Source organism: Rhinolophus sinicus, linkage group LG15 (assembly GCF_036562045.2).
Source record: "Rhinolophus sinicus isolate RSC01 linkage group LG15, ASM3656204v1, whole genome shotgun sequence".
Lineage (NCBI taxonomy): Eukaryota > Metazoa > Chordata > Mammalia > Chiroptera > Rhinolophidae > Rhinolophus > Rhinolophus sinicus.
The window spans coordinates 27,554,655-27,577,547 of NC_133764.1; the positions used below are offsets into that span (position 1 = coordinate 27,554,655).

Sequence of the window (22,893 nt, forward strand, 5' to 3'; positions counted from 1 at the left end):
AATAATAACAAATTTATGCCTGAAAGAAAAGTGCAGATATTGATGTTATTTAATCATACTTTGTTAAAACCTTTGAATTACACATTGGTAGTCATTGCTTTATATGTGATATACATGAACCTCCAACTTGGTTTAGATGTGTTTTTGCCTCACAAATGTACCTCGAGAATGTGCATTTTGGTGTGATGAGAGGCTGTCCAGTCAATACATGCACTGGAAGAAAACAAAGCCTTTTGAGTTAGGTCGGCTGCCAGAGCAGCATCTACCCTGAGATTTGAGCATATATACGTGGCTGGTGATAGCAGAAGTGGAAATGGGTGCTTCCCGGAGATATGACACCCCTTTCAGAACACCCTGACCAAGTTGTGCAAATGCCCTGAAAGTGGTATACCATCTGATTTCCATTAGAATCGGATCAGAAGATATAACTTGTATTCCCATTATTGTTCAAAGACACATAATGCTCAGACTGAGTCCCAGACCCAGCCCTTGACAATAGTTACTCCTTAGATGGCAGTCTTGAACATGTCAAGACTTTGGTTCAGAAGGATAGTGGGTTTGCATAGAGATGTAAAATGTAGTTAGTTTTAAGAAGTGGTTACAGTTCTTGCTGATATTAGCACTATTTTATCTTTTTATTCTATAAGCAACCTGATGCTCAGAAGGCTCTGGAAATCTTACAGTTAGAGTACAAAATGATGACTTTGCTGTAGAGCCATCAAATCAGAGAAATTTGGATTATCTAAACAAGGTTCCTAACCAGGATCTCTCCTTCTAGGTAGATAGCATTTTTTCATGGTTTTAAGTCATAAATTGTAGAATATCCATTTCTTGGGAAGCTATTTCTGGTCAATGTCTATTAATTATAGGTATTTTATTTTCTAAAGCTTTGCTTTAATTTCCTTTCTCAATTTTAATGCAGAAATTGAAATTCTTTTGTTGTAAAATGCTATTCTTTTGTTGTATAATGCTGATATTCTCACAAATGATAATTCTCTGTGTATAAGAAACTCCATGACACATAATTTGGTGGGTGGGTTAGCTGAATACAAGGCAGCAGTACTAGATTTTATTGGAAGGGACAAACCTCATGACATTTAAAAATTTAATCAGAATCAAATATAATCTCAACAGGAGCCTCAACTCAGTTCTTTTGTTTTCACTTTGTTCGTTGGCTCTTTTTGGAATTAATCTTAATCCCCTAAAACAGAAGATTGAATAGGAAAATCATATCAGATTTGTAATATTTTTTGGCCAGGTTAGTAATTTTTCCTTTCCAAAGTGTGTTTGAACCAGTATGAACTCATTTTAACTAATGACATCTTTAAAGGTCTGAATCTGAGTACTGGGGGGTTAGGACTTGAACATATCCTTTGGGTGATACAGTTCAACCTGTAATGGTACCTAAGACTGATTGTTTATTTTCTTTTACAGCTGATGACTTTTTAAATAGGGTTATTTAGATTTGAGTGAGATGGATTTGTCAGGTCATTAATACTTCTGTAAAAGATAGAAACACTTTTTCCGTGGGTGATGAAGGGTGGAGTACAAAACATATTTAAGGTTCAGTAGTATAAAAGGGACTGTCATACGTGTTGGAGATAGAAGGGTTGATAAGACACAGTTCTTGTTCTAGGAGAAGTTAGTTATCGACATAATCCAGACTTTGTACTCTCAAAATAAACTGTAATGAAGTATCACTGATAGACTATCTTTAGATAACTGTTCTTGGTAAGTATAAGTAGCTAAGTAGTTTTAAGAATATCAGGAATGAATGCAGGAATCCTTACTCTATGCAGCATTGATCTCTGGTGCATCAGATTTCAGGTCTAAGGAAACTCTCTCATTCTTAGAGTGTACAGTTTAAGATTTCCCCAAAGATGTTTTTGCATCGGTATACCCTTTGTTTATGGTTTATATGTATATGTTGGCTGTGGGGCCATTTTCTTGGTGAATCTGTGAGATTAAATGTATGGGTTCTCCCTTTATGTTTAATAAAGGTGATTGCTAAAATCTCAATCTTCCAAAGCAGTTAGTCTTCAAAGACAAAATGTTAAAGCACATCACTAGCCTACTGTAGTTTATAGTTTAAACAGTGTGTTTTCTGGTTGTCTCCAGACAATTCAGAATGCCTTGTACTCATGGTCCCTGAAAGGGTAGGAATGAGCTAACAATATTTTTTACCAGTATTTTTGATTGGAAAACTCATGTTCAGAGAAGGTAAATTTTTTTTCCTCAGGAACGTTCATTGAATCAGAAAGATTGTGATTTTACCTAATCTCTGTAATTCTGTGTCTCAATCCAGAGTTCTTTTAAGCCATGAATTATTCTCATACATATATTTTAGAGAGTGAGACATATCTCTAATGATAGTTAAGAAGTTTTTCAGACAAGCAGAAAAACTCTTAAGTTAAAATTTCCATTCTACTGTTAAATTGACATCTAGTCAGTGACCCAGCTCATATTGAAGCCACGGAAATTGTATTATCAGATGAATGGTTAGTTATTTGCAGTACTCAGATAAGGTTAACTTTGCTTACAGTGTTGCCCTTATAGATATGGCAGCATAAATTGTATTATAGGCATCTACCCTGGAATATAGTCTTGTTTTTCTGGCTGCCATTCTTCCAAGAAAGATATACTCAATGTGGAAAAGGTCTAGAGATTGACAACTACAGTGTTCAGGAAAGAGAGTAGAATAAGTTTAAAAAAATAGATTCTGTCATTCTACAAAAATGAAGATTGGGTCAAGAAAAGGAGATGGGGGGAGCATGTTAGAGAGAGATGGAAAAGGGAGCTAGCATTTGACTGTCAACTATGATAGGTGATTTAAAGATTTTAATCTGTTGAATGTTTAATCCCAAATCTTGGGATGTGTGTGTGTGTGTAATTTAATGGCTTAAAAAAATAAATATTTATTATTTCACATTGTCTGTGGGACAGGAACTCAGAAGACGCTTAGCTGTGTGGTTCTGGTTTAGTGTCTCTCACGTGGTTGTTGTCAACATAGTGGTTAGAGCTGCTGTCATCCTAAGGTATTTGGGTTAGGAGACCTGCTCTCAAGGTGGTTTACTCATCTCGATGGCACATTGGTGCTTTACCTCATCTTTTTAGACTACGCATGTTCCTTCCCAGAATTCAGTCTGTTGTAATGATATTAATGAACTTCCGGACATATGTATGGTATATATATATATTTTTTAAATTAAAGTTTATTGGGGTGACAATTGTTAGTAAAGTTACATAGATTTCAGGTGTACAATTCTATAATACATCATTTATATATCACATTGTGTGTTCACCACCCAGTCAGTTCTCCTTCCATCACCATATATTTGACTCCGTTTTCCCTCTTCTAGAACCCCTCCCTCCATACCCTCCTGTAACCACTATTGTCTGTGAGTTTTTGTTTCTTCATTTATTTGTCATGTTCTTTTGTTGTTTTCAGTTTTATACACCACATATCAGTGAAATCATATGGTTCTCTACTTTTTCTTTCTGACTTACTTCACTTAGCATTATAATCTTAAGATCCATCCATTTTTTCGGGTATATTTTTATATACCAAGTCTATAAACCTTTACTATCTGTTAGGTGGTAGGATACATGAGAGAAAGTAGTTTTCTTATTTTGGTATTTTTTATTGACTCCTAATTTGTAAACTTGTTTATTATGGAAAAGTTGGACATCTTGTTAGGAAATACTCTACTGGTAATGGTGTTAGATGTCTGAAGAGTCTTTATATATGTTTTTTATTAATTCATTTAATGTACCATTCCTTAAGGAATTTTTACTGCTTGCAAGGCTTCATTGTGTTTCTCTGAATGTGCTTATTTTTTGAAAATTTAGTTTAGGTTTCAGCATATCACTGAGTGAGAGTGACTTGGAATGGTAATGGCTCACTTAGACTAGAATAAATGAAAGTCTTTTTTTACTTTGTTTCACATCCTTCAAATTTGTATCTTTTTAAATATAATTTGAGGAAACTTTAATGCAAAAATAAATAAATAAAAAGGCACTTCGATCCTTTCGTACTTTTTTTCGTGCATAAATACAGTTCTTTACTTGAATAGATTCATACCAAAGAGTTGTTTTCTTAACTTTTAAAAAGGAATCGGAAAATTCTTCTTTTTTCATCAGAAAATAAGGTCACAGTAGAAATTTGATATTGTTCCTTCCTGACCACTTTTCTACTCTAAGAATAATTATAACTAGTGTTTTAAAGCACGGACTCATTCCCAAAAATCTTTCTTACACCAATTATTTTTCTCTTCCAACCTGAAATTAAAGTCAAATTTCTACTTGAGTTAAAAGGACTTATTTTTTCTGAAGTCTCAAGTATGCAGGCGACAAAGGTATTTGTGTTTATTTTATAGCCATGTTAAAATGTTTTGACCTTCTTCCTTTGTGCGACATCTTTTACATCTCTAGGCAACAGGAAAGGATAAATTCACAGAGGGAAGAGATAGAAAGACAACGGAAAATGTTAGCAAAGCGGAAACCTCCTGCCATGGGACAGGCCCCTCCAGCAACCAATGAGCAGAAACAACGGAAAAGCAAGACCAATGGAGCTGAAAATGAAACGTACGTTCTCTATTGATGTGAACTATGAAATAACACACTCTCCCCGAAAACACAAATGTCCTAATGAATGCCACTGGGGGGAAAAAAGACAAATAAATTATGGAGATTTCTAGAGCTTAACTAACCTCTCTTCTTAGTTACATTAATGGATTTGCTCAACTCATATAAAAGCCATATGCAGTTAACTCATTTTCTTAGTCCTGATCTTATTTAGGGAGTTTTGAATGAGAGGGAGCAGTGGTGTCATGATCTTTGGCTACTCTTATAACAAGTGTGATGTCACTGTGGTATTCAAAGGATATAACTGCTTATGTGTGGTTCTCGGTTATGGCATGTTGGTATCATTTTATGGGGATTGCCTGGCGGCTATCTCAGACTGAGGAATGTACAACTGAAGAATGATCTTTACTGGTTTAAAGAGCACTTAGTTAATAGCCACAAATTTAGGAGTAAGCTAAGAAAAAAATGGGGTATTATTTTAGGAAAAGGACGTTTTCCCAATAAGCCCAATCTTGACATCAGTGTTTTTCTCCTGTTCTGAGGGACGTAAGGAAAACACCAGTATCTTAAATTGCAGTATAGTCATCTTTATCACTGCCCCTCAGCAATCATTACATCGCTACCAGCAACAAACAGGGTAGAATACCCTGAGCACAGATGCCTTCCTTTTCCAACGCCACTCCATGTCAGAGTTCCCTTTTTGATCATCGAATTCTTGACCACTAAGAGAGTCTTCCTCTGGGACAGGAGTTGGCAAGCTTTTTCTATAATGGACTGGCTAGTAAATACTTTAGGTTTTACAGGCTAGAGGGTCTGTGTTGCAACTACTCAAACTCTACTATTGTAGCCCGAAAGCAGCCATAGACAATACATAATGAATGGGTATGGCTATGGTCCAATAAAACTTTATTTAAAAAACAGACTCAACTGAATGATCCACTGGCTATAGTTTGCCAACTAGACAGAAACTGCCAAACAGTTAGAATTGGTATGGGAAATAAAACCTATATATTATGTACCTACTTAAAATGTTTCTTATGCATATCCCAGAGACATTTAAGCCATCATCTGTCTTTAAGAGGCTTTCAAGTTAAAAAGGGGGGTGGGGGAAGCTCTATAGATAATAGTGTAGGCAGTGTGTAAAGAATTGAGGTTAGCCATTAAGTTGGTTTCTGAATTGGATATCTGAAATTAAAAACCTTTTTTAATAGAAACAGTCATTGGTATTGTAATCAGTATATCTAATCAGTGTACAGTGGCTACATTGGTTTTTCAAGGGAAAAAGAAATTTTGTAAACCTGTCATTATGGGATGCTTTAATTGAAAATAAGTTTCAAGTCTAAAGATAGCCACAAATAAAACATCATAATATTGTATAATTTATTAACCAGTGCATCTTTTGCCTTTTATGTCTTCATATCAGTTCACAAAAACGTATTAACCCATAATCCACCTCAAGTAAAATAATACTTGTATTACACACATTGTTAAAAAGTCCATTACATTACAGAAATGTATCTTTCTTCATTCCAGTGAGACATGGCTTAACACCAATCCTCACCCCATACATACCTGGTATATGGAGCCTTTTCCTTGACATTCATTTAGTAAGTCTATATTAAGTGCTTATTGTATACTCAGCTCTGTTCTAGACACTGGGGATACAGAGCGGAAGGATACAACCCAGCCTTAGGAGCTCACAGTTTACTTAGGGGAAATGCACAAATGAATAAACTAGTAATTACGTTAAGTATAGTGATAAAACTATACACAGTGAATAACCTTGGGAAACATCTTCACTCTTATAGCCTGAATATTTTAAAACTAGATTTCTAAATAAAAAATACTTCCTTTCAAAAAATCCAAGTAGAAGCCCAAATTTGAAAAGATTCTCCAGGCAAGTGTTGTATACATTAATCTGATCTCGCCTTCTTTCATGACACCTGTATTCTGTGAAGAGACTCTTCTAGTATTACTTGAAAATTATTTAAAGCCAGTGCATAAAACCCTTGGCTTAGGAGCAATAAAGAAAGCATAGATTGTTTCCTTGCCATAGAACAATAATTAGAATTCAGTTTAGTCCAGTAGTGTGGCAGTAAGTAGTTGCCATCTGGAGTGCTGTGTAAAATCCAAGCTAGAAGGCATTCGGTCCAGTTTTTAATTAGAGTATCAGTGACTTGGCTCATTCCTTTGGCCAGAAGCCAGAGACAGTCTTCTGGAATATTGGAGGAAATCACATTATTCTTGCCTGGTACGGAACCTATTTTAGGAAGAGAGAATTCTTAACTGTGATTTTTCATTTCTTCCATTTTTACTGGTGTGATAACGAAGTAATAGATATAAGTATTTCTGCATCTATGAAGGGATAGGTGTAACAACCCTAGTGGATGTATTTCTTCTTGTTAACTCCTTTTACTTTCTTTTTGTCAGACCTCAAAGGCTCTATTTTGTAGCCCCTTCTGGTTGATAGGATAGCTGTTTCTTCTTTCTCCTGCTATTTAGAATAAATCTACACAGGGACATCTGAAACTTTATGTGTATGCTTCTAGAATGTGAAAAGGATGAAGATGGTGGAGTATCTTACATGCTCATTCTTGAGATATGAGCATGTGATTGGGGTTAGTGGAACATGAAATGAGTGATTATCCATCAAAACAGTCCTTTGAGAATTATGTTTAAATAGCATTTTACAAATTATAGTTTATTTTCACATTCTCAGTTGATAGTCATGACAGCTTTGTTAGATAGGTATTGCTGGATTCTTAGGAAACTGAGACTTAAGCGGCTAGTTTCTTCGCTGGTGTCTCATGGCCCAAGTAACACTTTGCACCCTAGTCCTCAGACTCCAGATCCTGGACTCTTTCCACTATATCATTCTTTTGTTATTATAGTATCAAGGTCTAAGTGTTATCAAAAATAATCAAATCCATTGTCTTATTATTTTGCCCTTTAAAAAAGAATTAGACATAATTTTTCCCACCTCTCCTGATGGATTTTCATTTGAGTAATGTTTGGGACAAAACTAATTTCATAAATAATGTAAAAATATAAGCTCATTTATTTTTCATTCTTTACAAATTAGACTTCTGGCTTTGAAGTCCTTTCATACCACATCTGATAAATCACGGAAGTTTTTTTGTGTCAAAGGACTGCAAGATAATCTGTCTTTTAGTCATTTTTACTAAAAGACTGAATATATTAATACCATATAGCATGCTTTGACATTTCTCTTTAAACAGTGATTTCAAATAATTTATTGAAATTTCTACCATTATTTTCCAGGTTAACATTAGCAGAATACCATGAACAAGAAGAAATCTTCAAACTCAGATTAGGTCATCTTAAAAAGGTAAGTGTAATGAGAAATGCAATTTTTAGTTTACGTTTTGTGTTGAAGCAGTTTGGTTATTTGGGCAAATATAATAGTCTCACATACCTGCAGCAATCTTGAGTAGTTACTCTGTCATACCTTGTAGTCTAATAGTGGAACTTATGTCTTTCAATTTTCAAGTCAACGGCTACCCAATAAGAGTATTTTTCCATCAGTGATGTACCAGTAGATAATTGTGTAGACCTCATTAGGCTTCACAAGTGGTTATCCTTATAGTAAAAATCAAATATACAGTAAGAGTAGATGGTTCCGAAATTATTAAAACTCTTAAGATATTTTAAATCACATAGCAGCTCTTATCTTTTGCGTAAACTCTGGCTAAGAAAGAAAGGTCTTACATCAATCAACCATATTATAACACACAGGCACCTACACAGAATTTGTTATTGACAGTGTTCACAGAAGCATCTTAGATGTAGACTGCTCATCTCTAACTCAGCAGCTCAAACATTTTTGGTGGATGCTGCTTATAGTGATGATGGTCAATCAGCATTTAATAAACTGCTATTGGTGTGTGTTTATGTTTTTCCCACTGGGTTTTCAGATCTTGCTAACTGAGTGGAACCAGTTAGAACAGAACCAGTTAGAGAACCTGATTTTTGTAAAAACTTGATTGCATCCTATATGTAAATAATAAAACATTTCTGGAAAATTTGACACGAAACTTAACAATGGTTACATCAGGGGAGTGGATATGGAGAAGAGTAAGCAGGGGAGCAAAGGACTCTTACTTTTCCTCTGTACTCCTCTGTATGTTTTGAATTTTGTTTATTATTTTGTTGTGAGCTTGGTTTTTATGATTAAAATTCTAGTTCTTAAAAAAATTTTTTCAATGCAAAACATCTTCCATTAGTTCTTCACGAGAGAACTATCTGCTCTTGTTTTTGAAATGGATTTTTTGTGTTCTGAGCTTTTTCTTTCCTTTTCACTTTAGGAAGAAGCAGAGATCCAGGCAGAGCTGGAAAGGCTAGAAAGGGTTAGAAATCTACATATCAGGGAACTAAAAAGGATACATAATGAAGATAATTCACAGTAAGCAATTTGGGGGTATGTTGGGTTGGAAATTGATGAGCACTTTCTGATGTGAATTGAATGATGTTTTTGTTTAATATAAATTTGGGAAATTAATTCCATGGTGTATTTAGTTCTATTATAGGGTGTAATACAGTTTACCAACAAAATTACGGTTTGCTTTAGTTTAAATACTTTAGATTTATATATTAAATATATATCTATACATATAGCATGTTTACCCAAGTGTAGAGGTCACTAAAACAATGTAGCTTTGTAATTGTAAATGGTTGGGATACCTGTATGTTCAGATTTATCTAGAGAGTCTTACTAAAGAGAAGCATGGGTAACTGGAGTGTTGTGGAAAGATTATTGGGTTGAGATGACAACCAGTTTCTGAATGACCTTTAAAGGCCATTCAGCTGTTGAGAATTTAAGCAAGACTCTGTTAAGTTCAGCACATTAATTTAAATAAATGCCCACTTGTGTTTATAAGTCATTTAAGAGATTGAAACTGAAAAGTAGACTGCGCGTGGGAAGTGTCTTCTATCCATAATCCATTTCTTCCCATTTTTTAATTTTTTCACTCTGAAACATGAGTTTTTTGACTTAGCTACAGCTTGTGTATTTTTATTTGGCCAGTGTGAGCCATGGACTTTGCTTTCTATAACGTGACTGGCAACAGCTGTTACCTTACTGAGCACTCTTTCTGTGTCAGGCTTAATGTGTTAAGTACCCTTGTGTTCTGTCATTTAATCTTCATGATAACCCAGTGAGGTAGGTGCTCTTTGATACATGGATCTGGAACAGGCTTAGAGAAATTCAGTTAACTTGACGAGGGATCCATAACTAGTGGACCAAACAGAATTAAACTTGAATCTGTCTGATCCCTGAGCTAACCACTTACAATACAGTCATGTCGTCTCTCCCCACAGGCATGTCACTGTCTTAAAATCAAAATAATTTCAGGATTAGTAGTCGGGCTATTGAAGATCAGGAGCTAAGTAGAAATATTTTTAAAGTTATTTTTACCAGAATCTCTCATTTCTTTGTCTTACTGAAAAACAGCGCAAGGTGCTATCCTATATGGGGAAACAGTTATATCATGAAGACTTTCTGTCCCACAGAGAGAAAACGAATGCACATAGAACTTGTAACTCACTTTATAATCAAATCTGTTCTAAAGGCCATGTAAAATATCTTTGAATTTTATCGTATGTAGTTAAGTAATGGTGGGAGCAGTGTGGCTCTTGAATGATTCAGAGGAATTGAGTAGCACAGTTTGAAAATCTCTGATCTGGTATAGTCTACTCCCTTCACTTTCTAGCAGGGCAGAAAGGGGAGGCTGACAAAGGTCACAGGCCTAATTGTGGTGACGCTGAGACTGGCACCTGTGTCTCATGCTTCCACAGCTAGTGCTGTTCATTGCAATTACGCTGTCTCTTTGAATTGTATAATTCACCTCTGTGCTCAGAATTAGTGATATTGGTGTTGATTGCCAAACTAGCAGCAGCAGCTATAATCGTGTGTAACGTGTTAGATATTCTGAAAATTTTGCAAATATGGAAATTATATTATATATATTTATATATATTAATATAATATGTTATCAGGATGTTATATATTCCCTGTTTCCACAGATTTAAAGATCATCCAACGCTAAATGACAGATATTTGTTGTTACATCTTTTGGGTAGAGGAGGTTTCAGTGAAGTTTACAAGGTAAGTATGAGGAACCGGGTCCAAAGACTGAGAGTTAAACTATTGATAGTTACCAACTTGGAGAACATTTAGAATAGTGGTAACTGTGGGTTGGTATCTATTGGTTGAAATGCAAAAAGTTGAAGAACCTATATCTTTGGGAGAAGTGCTTTTAATAAACGTCAGTGCCTGTGAAAGGTACAATATCTTGCCCTGTTTTCGAGTTGAAAAATAAATAACTAGATTTTTAAAAACAGGAAGGAAAAACCACTAATGTCTGGGTAGTGGAATTACGGTGATTTTTATTCTGGTTCTGTACTTTGCCTCATTTGCATCTGCTAGAAATGAGCATGTGTTTCTTTTATTCTCATAAAAAAGTTTTTTTAAAGAAAATGGATATGTTACCGTTAATTCTTACTTGAAAACCTGCTTTATGTTTTAAAAGTGTTCCCATCTTTAAATCAGAGTGTTTAGTAGCGCTGGCATCTTGTAGGAGTGGCCCGGCTCAGAGAGCTTTGCTTCAGCAGGGCCAGCAAAGCAGTCCGTGGCGCCTCCAGTTGATTTGTACTAAACCAGGACTTCAGCCGGTTCTAAATACAGCTGCAGACCGAGAACATGTTCCCCAGCCACAGCCTCCTCACATTTCTCTAGATGTTTCTGGCACCTGGCTTTAAATGCAGGATTGGTTTTATAAGTGGTCTTTACTGCGGGGCCCTGCTAATTCTCTTTTCTGAGGTGGAGCCTTCCCTGTGAGGTTTTATTTTATGCCCGTATGAGGTTATATATGGGAACTCTTGTGTAAGATAATCAGTTTTCATTTCAGATAAAAATAGTAAAAAGTAGTTCTACTGGTTTCCCTCTTTTTTTATGTTAATTTTTAAAATTGTGGTGATATATACATAAAATTTATTATTTTAATTAATCATTTTTAGGTGTGCAAGTCAGTGGCATTAAGTACATTCCTGTATTGGGCAGTTATCATCACTAACCGTTGCCAGAACTATACTATTGTCTTTAGTGTACTGCTGGGTTTGATTTTCTGATATTTTGTTCATATTTTTTATCTGTGGGACTGGCCCATAGTCGTCTTTTGTGCGTAAGTAGCACTGTCTAGCTTTGATGTCATAGTTATTCTAGAATGAGTTGTGAAATTTCTCTTTTCCCGTGCCCTGGGATGCTTTACATAGGATGCATTACATAGGAATTGTTGGCTCCTTGAAAGTTTATTAGAGCAAACTCATAAAATCACCTGGGTAGGTGTCATTTTAGAAGAAAACTGATCACCTTTTCAATTCCTTCTACAAGTATCGATCCATTCAGATTTTCTTTCCCTTCTTAAGTCAGTTGTTGGTAACTTAATTTTTCTGGAAAATATTTTATTTCCTCTTGATTTAAAAGTATCATCCGTACCTTAGTTATTTCTCTTTTCTTCTTGACTCGTAGACTAGAGATTAGTCAATGCTTTTTTTCCCTCTAAGAATCAACTTTTATTTCGTTGATCAGGTCTACTATTTGATTTGTTTTCCATTTTATTAACTTGCTTTGAATCCTTCGGTTTTCTTTGTTTTCATTCTTGAATCATATGCTTAGTTTATTTTTTATTTTTGGTATTTTTTTAATTGTGGTAAACACATGAAATTTACCATTGTAACCGTTTTTAAGTGTGCAGTTCAATATGTTAGGTATATTCATGTTTTTGTGAAACAGATCTCCAGACATTATTCATTTTGCAAAACTGAAATTCTACCCATTAATCAATAATTCTACTCTCCATCCCCCAGCCCCTGGTAACTACAATTCTACCTTCTGTTTCTATTTGACTGTTTTTAGATACCCCATATAAGAGGAATCACAGTGTTTATCTTTTGTGACTGGCTTATTTCACTTAGCATAATGTTCTCAAAGTTCACCCATATTGAAGCACGTGACAGGATTTCCTTCTTTTTAAGGCTGAATAACATCCCATTGTGTGAATGTACTACATTTTCTTGACCCATTCATCTGTCAGTGGATATTTGGGTTGCTTCCTCTTGTCTGTTGTGAATAGTGCTGCTTTGAACATGCATGTGCAAATAAACATCTCTTTGAGACCCTGCTTTCAATTCTTTTGACGATATACTCAGAACTGGCACTATTCCTTTTTTTAAATCATCAAAATTGGTTATTGGTGCTTCCCAGTTACTTGTTGACTTCTTTATCCCATTTTTTCCTTATGTAGTCTTTAAACATTTTAACATTTCTGAAATCTAAATGCTACTTCCAGTGATGTATCCATTTAATGTAGTTACTCTTTTGCTGTTCTCCACTCTCCAAAAGCCCTTCTTAAATCAATGGAGGATCAGTGTCTTGGATTCAGAAATATGGTGTGGTAGTTGGAGAAAATGGGACTTGTGATATGACTGTCCTTACAAATTAGGTGGTATTTAATCTGGCTTTTAATGGCTTGAAGTGGTTCTCTTCTCTAAAGCCATGATGGTATACATGCTTACTATTGGAATTCAAACTCTGTAAGAAAAATAGAGTTCAAAAGTTTCCTTTTCTGTGAAATAAGATACTCTGTTTGAATTGAGTGGTTTTTATATTTTTAAAAATACTGGTTTATACTTGGTGTAAATTAGAAGTTTCTTTTATAAGCAGCTCTCTCTTGCATGCATGCGGTGCTTTCCTAGAGGTAGCTTCCATGTTAAAAGATCTGTAGACCAGTTATCACTCTTCATGGACTGTGTCTCCTGTGCCTGTTGCCTTTATCCGTTCATACACTTGTGGAAATTGGTGGATGGGTGGTAACGGTGTTGGAACTGAAGTAGTAAGTTTTTAATCTGAACTTTAAAAACCAAAAAACTATTCATTCTAAAGGAGTTCCTCAATAATTTTTTTTTGTATAGGGGAAATAGTCTATTGTAGTAAAATGCTACTTACTTTATCAAATTGTGATTTACACCCAACATCCTCAAAAAAACATTGGTTACTCCCATGTTATAGCACTACCTAGCAGATGTGCCAACAGTGGTGGTCTTTGGGGAAAACATGTCCCGTCTTTGGACTGTGCTAGAGAAGTGACTCTGTGACTAACTTCAGACGCTGTTGGGATCAAAAACTACTTTTTATTTACCTGGCATATATGAGTAGGACTAAAGGCAAGGCTTTTCTGGGGGGTTCTGTTTCTGTTTTTACTTTTAATAAACACAATATAACAAATCACAAGGTTATTTTCTAAACAAACATAGCAAAGAGATGTATTCTCTTTTAATACATCTATATGTCCCCAGCATTTCAAAAATGGCAAGACTTACTGTTGAAGCCTGTCGCAGTGTCAGCTGAGGGATGAGAGACAACCTAAGGGAGAAAGGTCCCAAAGGGTAGATGATGTCCAGAAAGAGAATTGTTTGGAAGTGATTGTTAAGGCAGTGCTACCTATCTGTTTGTAGTGTATACTTGGATTTATTTTCTAAACCCCTTGGTACCAGTGCTTCTGGAGAATTCTAAATTATCTGATCACAAGTTTCAAGAAAATGGTTGGTACTCTGAAACAAGTATGTGATGTATTGTCTTCCGCTGCTGTTTTTATTGAATAATGCATTTTGGACTTTGAGTATGTTAATCTGTTAAATAGAAGCTTCAAGTCAGTTACCTGTAATTCTTGTTAACATTTATCCAGAATATAATTTATTCCTTTTCTTTATAGGCATTTGATCTAACAGAACAAAGATATGTAGCTGTGAAAATTCACCAGTTAAATAAAAACTGGAGAGATGAGAAAAAGGAGAATTACCACAAGTAAGTGATACTAGAGTGATTTTTCAAAGTTTAATAGTAATAGTTGAAGTTTGAGCACTGTGTTAGAGCTTTCCATGCGTTGTTGTTGTGTCATTTAATCCTCATAACTGTCCTAGGAGAGTGAACACATTTTCCATCTTACTGATGAGGAAACTGATACTTAGAGAATTTGAGTAACAGTTAAGAAATGGCTGTTGCTGTTTAAATCCAGACTTCCCTTAATGCAAAGCCCATGCGCTTACCCTTCCCTTCCATTGTGTGTGTAGCATTTGCTACAATAAACAGAGCCTCAGAAATCATTGTGGCTTGTCTGTAGAAACCAGATGAGAGTGTCCCTCAATGGTCTGGGGGCCCTGGGGGGCTTCAGGTGGGGCTTTGTTAGCTGCTTCCGTCATTTCATTACGGAGGAGACTGGGGAGGCACCTGTGTGCCTCGGTGGTGCTTGTTCAACTTGTCCAGCTCCTCGGGGCTGTGCTGCCTTCCTCGGCACAGCTTGCCCTTCTCACAGTTCTCAGTCTTCAGTGTCCTTCTTACTGTGCTCGCCTCTCTTCAAATGCCACTAGTAACAGCCGTTATCTGTAGGGGGGCTGGGGGGGGACTTATTTAGAATGAATAGTTATGACACGTGCAGATGTGAATTTCTTTGTTTCACTAATGTCAGGTCTTGCTTGTTTCCCTCCAAGCTTCACACTGTTGGAGTTCATGGCTCATTTGCTTTGGAGGCCACACAGAATCAATTTGCTATTAGGATCCCCACTGGGCTTAATATTGTTTCCTTGTTGTAGGTACAAGTACTGATTTAGACATGTCCTACCCCTGAAAGGAGGAGACCACCTCCTCCTTTTTTTCTCTCAATTATTTAGGACCTTTATTAATGGGTGCTTGCGATCTGTTGACTTTTTTGAAAAAAATCAAGTTGTAAACTTTTATTATGAATTAAAAAGGAAGTTCTTAAAAGTCTCAACTTGACCAGATATGAAACAATTAAAAAAATTTTAAAGGTGTATTGAGAAAATACAGCTTTTTTTTTTTTTAATTAGAATCACGTTTGTCATTACTGAAAAGAGACGTCTTTAGGTAAAAATAAAAACCCTATGCTGCATAGATAATGCAGATACTTCTAGTTATCTGATCAAAGAGCAGAAAACAAGCACTTCAGCTCTAGTCTTTTGTTCATTTCTTATTACTGGAATTTCATATTCATTCCTTTTTGTTGGGTGACTAAACCGGATGGTGGTAGAGATGGTAAGTCAGCATTTCCTCAGCCCTACCTGCTCAATCTGGGGAGCTGACAAATTCTCAGCTGGGAGATGACCCCTTTTGATATAAGCAACCTGCCTCCTTTCTCTAAAAGCAGTTTTGGTTTTTTTCTTATAAATAGTACTTTGGAGGGAAAAAAAGCAGTGGACTATGTAGTAGCCTTTTAGTTGGCTTCTAAATCTCAAGGGGAAAATAAAACATTTCTACATCATCACCCAGTTATTGGGACATGGACCAAGGCAACTCTTGCTTTCCACCTTTTGTTCACCGGGGACGCAGGGACTCTTCCTAGTCCATGCCAATTGGCAGTGGCTCTCAGCACCGGGGGAGAGAAGGCTCCAGTGGCATTAAGAGAAATAGGGCTCAGCAGAGGTAGGAAAAGGAATTGAGATGCGGTTTATGCTTGGCGTCCTGCATGTGTGTCTTACAGGACAGGCAGCTGCAGTCCAGATGCTTGAGTGGCAGTTACACTATTATAAGCACATGTCGGTCACTTGACATGCAGGGACAAATGGCAGGCCACAGTGAATGCTAGGAGCACTTCAGAGAAAGAAATCACATGTTGTTCTGACCCGTTGTAAATGAATGAGAAATGTCCCCATTATTTTGCGACTCAGGGTACCGAAAGGTATTGGAGCAGTGCATGCTTCTCTTTAAAAATGCCCTCCCGCGAGCCCTGGAGCCTGTTGCATGTCATGTGTGCACTGACCACTCTAAACCAGTTGACTCTAGGAAGGCTCAACCTTGGTCAACCAAGACCAAGGTCAACCAAGACTACCTTCTCAAGAAGATAGTTCCTGTTCCAGGATCTATACATATTTTGCCTCGTCTCAGTATCCAGCTGTTAGGCTGACCTTAAAGAGAACTCTGGTAATGATACTGTAGTAACTGTAGGTCGGTGTTCTGCTCACCCCAGCGGTTTGAAACAGTGAGGGATGGAAGCCAGGGCAGTGTTATGAATTGGGTGTCTGTCTCACATTACCAGGCAGAGTCAGAGAGCAAGTGGAGGGGATTGCTTCATGTTTCTGAGCTCTTCACCGGCCCAGCTCCCATTCACAGTGGTGCCTTCCTACTTTGTTTCCTCCCGAGGTGGGGATGAGGGCGCCTGAGCTCCTCTGTGGAGCCATCTGGACAGTAGCCATTTCCCAGCTGAGCCTCGGGAGTGGGTGTGCGAAGTTACTGTGACCCCCATTCATCCGTGGGGAAATGTCAAGTACTCCCACCTTTCTTTGATAGATTTTGCTTGCTAAATGATATGAAGTCATACTGATGAATTTCAGGCTATAGGTAATAGTGAATTAGCAAAATGTCACTAACTCCTTTTAACTGAAAGGAGGTTTATATGAAGCACATAACAGATTTTAGAAAGTGCTTTCAAAATTCAGTATTAAACAAAGAAGTAGTATACTTTAGTGTTGTGGTAACATTATAAAATATGAAAATGCTACTCTAACCCTGCAAAGTAAGGCCTTTTGATTGTTTTTCCTTTCATGAGGACGAGTTTTCAGTCCCATCTAGAATCAAGACATTTATTTGGGTAAAAAACAAGGAAAAGGTTAAAGACAATAAAAGTTGTTATTTTATTTAGTTTTGAGTTCTATTCTGCACCTCCTTTCCTCCTTCTCCCACAAACAAAAAATAAACTGATTGTTTTACTTTCGCATTATTAAAACATTAATAGATATTACTAGATTTCTTTAACTCCCCAAAATAACATATTATAAAAACTCTACCGTAGGAAAAAGTTCATATAAAGCTTTCCACAGAGATAATTACATTTGAATTAGGTAGTATACTCTTATGTGATACTCTTTTCTGATTTTTTAGGATAAAATCATCTTGAAAGTCTAAATATGTATCCACTTGTAAGAGAGTAAAAGACTGATACTTTAGAATAAGTTTCTTCTTAAAGTTTTTGTACGTATAGTACGTTAATCCCTTGGATGCCAACTTGAAAGCTGAACATACGAGGGACATGGCAGGCCCCTGCCTTAAGGCAACATGAGAAGTAGGCTTAGAGCCTGATGTGACGTTGAGGGAGTGCTTTCAGGGATGCACAACAAATTCCCTTAGTTGGGGAGGAGTTTGAATGACACTTCCTTTGATTCTTAATTTTTACCTCCTTTACTTTCCTCTGTTTCTGTACCTTGACAGAGAAATTGGTCTCTACTCTGAAATGCACAAAATCAAAAAGTTAAAACAAAAATGCAGGGAATTACAGATTTATAGCATGCTAGAGTAAAAAAATGACTTGGAACAGTTATCTATTTAGTCCATAGGTTTCTAAACTTTTTTTTTTTAACAGCATCACCTTTATTTTACTAAATGAAATACTACATGGGTTTTTTGTTGTTTTTTTCCTCCCTTTCTTCGCGCCCCCCCGGCCCTCCTCGTTCAAGTCATTTCTCGGTCTAGTTTTGTAGGACAGAGCTCCCTGGCCCATGCTGGTATTATGAGCCTTGCGCTAACCCCTCGGCTGAGGCAGTCGGTCGCCACAATCGTCAGCTGCTGGCCACTCATGCTGGCTGCCGGCAGCTCACAGCGGCTCACAGCAGCCTGCGGCAGCCCAGCTCCAAGGAGAGCTGTTGTTCACAATCTTTGCTGTAGAAGGCGCAGCTCACTGGCCCATGTGGGAATCAAACCGACGACCTTGGCTGTAGGAGCATGGCACTCCAACTACCTGGGCCACTGCTTTCAATCTTGCTATATGAAAAAGGACAAGTGTGGAGCTGCTTTGGTGGAATGGGGGGTTAGGCCAAAGTTATATTTGCTCAGTGTCTCCACAGGGGCTCTGGAGGCGTGGCTCTCCACTGAGCCCCCTTCACAACTGCCAATCCAGTGCAACGATGGTGAAGCCCGGTGACGTGGTATCACAAAGCCCAGACTGGAAGCCAGGTTTTTTGGTCCCAGTACAGTTTGTATTCTAACACTGCTCTACCTAAGTGCTGGCAAGTCTGTCTTTTCAGAAAGACATAAAGTTGATGAAATGAAGCCTCAAAAGAAGCAAAAACTGCCAAAAGTGGCAGCTTGAACAAGAAGCCTAATCAAAGTTTCCATTGGAGAAAAATACATTTAATTACTTTTAGATTCCCATTCCTCCCTCCACCTTCCCCTAATTGTTTCCTCAGCTTTGTTAATTGAATACTTTCTATGTATTTTTAATATGTTGGAATACACCAATTTCAGAAAACATTACTTTTAGTTTTATTTTACCGTATTATGGAAAGTTTCTTTTCTGACTCTTGTTTTATAACAAAATGCCCCAAGCTGAATGCTGCTGGGTTAGTTAAAGTATAATTTCCTGTTGCTCTCTTTGTAAATAAGAACTACATACTTTAAAAATTATTGATGATTAGGGCGGCCGGATGGCTCAGGTGGTTAGAGCATGAGCTCGGAACAACAGGGTTACCGGTTCGATTCCCATGTGGGCCAGTGAGCTACGCCCTCCACAACTAGATTGATGAACAGCGACTTGGAGCTGATGGGCCCTGGAGAAACACACTGTTCCCCAATATTCCCCAGTAAAAATTTTTTAAAAAAGAGGAAGTTTAAAAAAAAAAGATTATTAATGAATATATTGTATAAACATGTTCTATTATTCTTTTAAAAATTCAATATATGAAAATATCAGGTTATATAGTACCTTTTTGTTCCTAATCTTATTAAATGCTTTTAAGTTGGAAAAGTACTAAAAAAAATGTTAATACATGTATTTAAATTCTTGTTCTAAGAAAACTAGGGTTTCCATACTTTCAAATTTTCTAACAATTTCACATTTTCTTGGGAAAAAGTAAAGCTGCTAGCCCTTTAAATTCTTTTTGTCAGCAGTAGGATTTAAAAACAAATACAAAGCACTTGCCTTATATAGCCTTTATCCTTTATCCAAGGAGTTTGTATGCTAATTGATCGATGTAACCCTAGGATATAAACATTTATAGATATGAAGTATTAGCTTTAGAAGAGAGAAAAAACTGTCTTTGTAATTTTTACAGCTCTGATATTTGGTATAAATATAAAAGAGATGACATTGTCATAGAATGCACTTGAAAGGGATAAAAATCCATTATTCATTCAACAAATACTTGAGCACCTACTATTTTCTGAACAGCTTGGTAGATGCTAGTAGAGAAAATAGGATGAAGAAAGATAAGGAGACCGTGTGGATCTGAATGGAATGAATAGAATGAGTAGGTGAAAACAATAGAGAAATGAGAGACTATGTAGAAGTGTCCTTGATGAGTTTTCAAAAGACAGGCCAAAATACAAATGTTAATTTTCCATTTTGTTTACAGGCATGCATGTAGGGAATACCGGATTCACAAAGAACTGGATCATCCCAGAATAGTTAAGCTGTACGATTACTTTTCACTGGACACTGACTCGTAAGTGCTGTGCCATTTTAGCTTAGCAGTTAATACTGTTTTCTTGCAGTGTGTTGACTACTCGTGGAGAGTAAAAAATAGCAAAGTTTACCCCTTTTACCTTTTGCGTAATGATTTAACTAATGCAGTTTAGCAAAGAGAACTTTAAAATCTGGACCGTATATATTTATTTATGGACAGATGATCATATGTGAATACAGCTTTGGGCCAGCAAGACATCTCTCGGCCACAGGATGTGTGCTGGTAAATGTTTAACATCCAGTATAGTAGGGAGAGGGATGGGACTAATTTGTAGTATTTCCCAGTTTCTGTGGCGTAAATACTCTCAACATGTCCAATGTCAAGCTACTAATTAAAAAAAAAAAAGCTTTATTGAGATATGATTTACATATCATACAGTTCACCCTTTTAAAGTATACAATTCAGTGGTTTTTACTGTATTTAGATGCACGCAACCATCACCATAGTCAATTGTAGCTAATTTTCCTCACCTCAAAAAGAAACCCCATACCTTTTTCTGTCATGTCCCCATTCCTCCACCCCTTACCCCCAGCCCTAAGCAACCACTAATCTACTTTTTGGGTCTATAGATCTCCTATTATGGACTTTCATAATGAATGGATCATATAGTATGTAGGCTTCGGTCACTGGCTTCCTTCACTTAGCATGATGGTTTGTTTCAAGGTTCATCCTTGTCGTAGCATAGATCAGTACTTCATTCCTTTTTAATGACCAAATATATTCCATTATATGGAAGTACCACCTTTTTTTATCCATTCATTCTACCAGTGGCTTCATGACCAGCTCAGAAAATTCCTGAAAATTATCAGCTTTCAGAAACTGGCACAAATTGGTGCCAACATACCACTTGACAAGCACCAGTGAGTGCAGACTGTTCAGGAGAGCCTCTGCCCCACCTGGAGACTCTGATGAACACTGACAGGCCTTTTAAAGAAGAACCAGCACTGTGATTTATCATAGAATGAGACTGAATTGCCATAAATGAAGCATTGCCCAATGCTGCATGTTAAAATATAGGTCATAGGCTTATAGGATGTTAGAATTGGAAGGGATCTCAGTCCAACCTTCTCATTTTACAGGTAGAGATTTGAGGACCAGAGAAGTTAAATGACTTGGCTAAGATCTTTAATAATCGTAGGTATTGTTGTATTTCATTACCAGGTATAGGTAAGCTCTAGCACCGCTGGGTTTATCCAGGAGTTGAGAAATAGTTCAGCATTGGAAACGTTTTCTCTGTAGGAGTCTGAACTGAGTCAGGAGAACATACTCTGGGTCTGGTCTACAAGTGTTGCTTTTAGTGTTCCAGAAGATCCTAGGAGTTTTGGCCTGTTTCAGGCAATAGCTATGTCAGAAATTGCTACACAGAGAACTGCCCACATTTAGAAATGACCCCCAAAGGAGACTGTAATTCCCTTTGGAAATGTGAACTATCTCCTCTTTCATCTGCTAGGGTGGCCCTTGCACCAGGCATAATCATGTATGTTTAGCATGGAGTAGAGTTCAGAAAAGTATCTAGTTAGAGAGCAGCTCTCCACAGGGTGGCTTTACTGGTTTGCTTTGATGAAATTCCTTGAACACTAGGTAGGACCCTCACCCCCACCCCCAAAATGTAAGTACAAAAACTATTTCAAAGATAAATATAGTGATTTAGGTGATCAGTTGTTTTGAATTGTAGAAATTAGCTGCTTCTGTACTATTCTTGATGTATTGTTCTTCCTATTGTATGACGTATTTTCATCAACAATAAGTCAGACCATCATTTTAGAAAGTCTTCTGTGAGTTGTTTGGGTATTAAAAGTGAGATTTTATTTTCAGCTTGCACTTGGGTCAAAGAATAAATCCACTAAGCATGAGAGTCCGTATCTTAGATTTCAGCATCTCAGACCAGAGAATCTATACACCTCATATAGGCATTCTCATACATGGTGCTAGCATGCCCTAATATGTCTCATAGGAAGCAAAACGCTGTGTTGAGTTTTGGGTCCCATAAGACTGAGTGTCCACATTTCCTTGCAGTGCATTTTGAAGGCCTCAAATTGCCGGAGGCCCGTAGTGGTAGTCCTGAGCTTGTTTGCTCTTGGGTCTGCTCCTTACCTCCCCCTGTTCCCCGTCTTAGATGAGTTGGCCCTCCCAGACTGTGTTTACCAGGCTCCTGTGTCAGTTGTTTAGCTGCGTTCAGCCAATGGGGAGACAGAGATGGTTGTGGGTGGAGGACACCCCCACACCGTGGTTCCAGTTTCCCTTGGTGACCCTGGGTTCTGGTTGCACCATCTCCTCCCTCTGGCCCTCTGGCCTTAGGGTGCTAATGGCTTCCTGCTCTAGATGATCTCTGGGGTGCCTCACTGGCCAGTTGTCTTCTCAAATCTTTCATCATCTATGTGTTCAGTTCCCTGAATTAAAGCCTCTTTGTTTTAAATACTCAAGTGTTAAATACTCAAGTGGCTAGACCCTGGGTGATACACCCATATTCTCATAACTTAAAGTAGTTTAAAAGGTATTCATCTCAGGAATACTCAAAACAGTTCAGGAAGCCTAACTTTAGTTTATAACTGGCTTGGAAGATACACATGACCCTTAATGCCACGAATGGTGTGTAGTGTTAAATTTGGGTCTGTTTAATGTATTGATACAAGTAAAGGAAGGAAATCCATACTGTGTAATTACACATTTGTTAGAACCACAGATCCTATACTTTAAAAAGCTCTTTCATATCTGTGTTTAGCAGAGAAATTGTAGTACAGTACTGTGGAAAATGCCAGGGATCTA

At 37.1% G+C, this 22,893-nt stretch overlaps 1 protein-coding gene across 6 annotated transcripts in view; it reads left to right on the top strand.

Annotated features, from left to right (window-relative positions):
- TLK2 (tousled like kinase 2) overlaps positions 1-22,893 on the top strand; it is a 96,499-nt gene that overhangs the window by 62,660 nt on the left and 10,946 nt on the right. For all 6 annotated transcript variants that reach the window (XM_019733010.2, XM_019733009.2, XM_019733008.2 and 3 more), the window contains 6 exons: positions 4,432-4,584; positions 7,867-7,933; positions 8,910-9,007; positions 10,627-10,708; positions 14,373-14,464; positions 20,017-20,106. In XM_019733010.2, the coding sequence (XP_019588569.1) occupies positions 4,432-4,584; positions 7,867-7,933; positions 8,910-9,007; positions 10,627-10,708; positions 14,373-14,464; positions 20,017-20,106 (582 nt within the window). The remainder of the gene's footprint in view (positions 1-4,431; positions 4,585-7,866; positions 7,934-8,909; positions 9,008-10,626; positions 10,709-14,372; positions 14,465-20,016; positions 20,107-22,893) is intronic.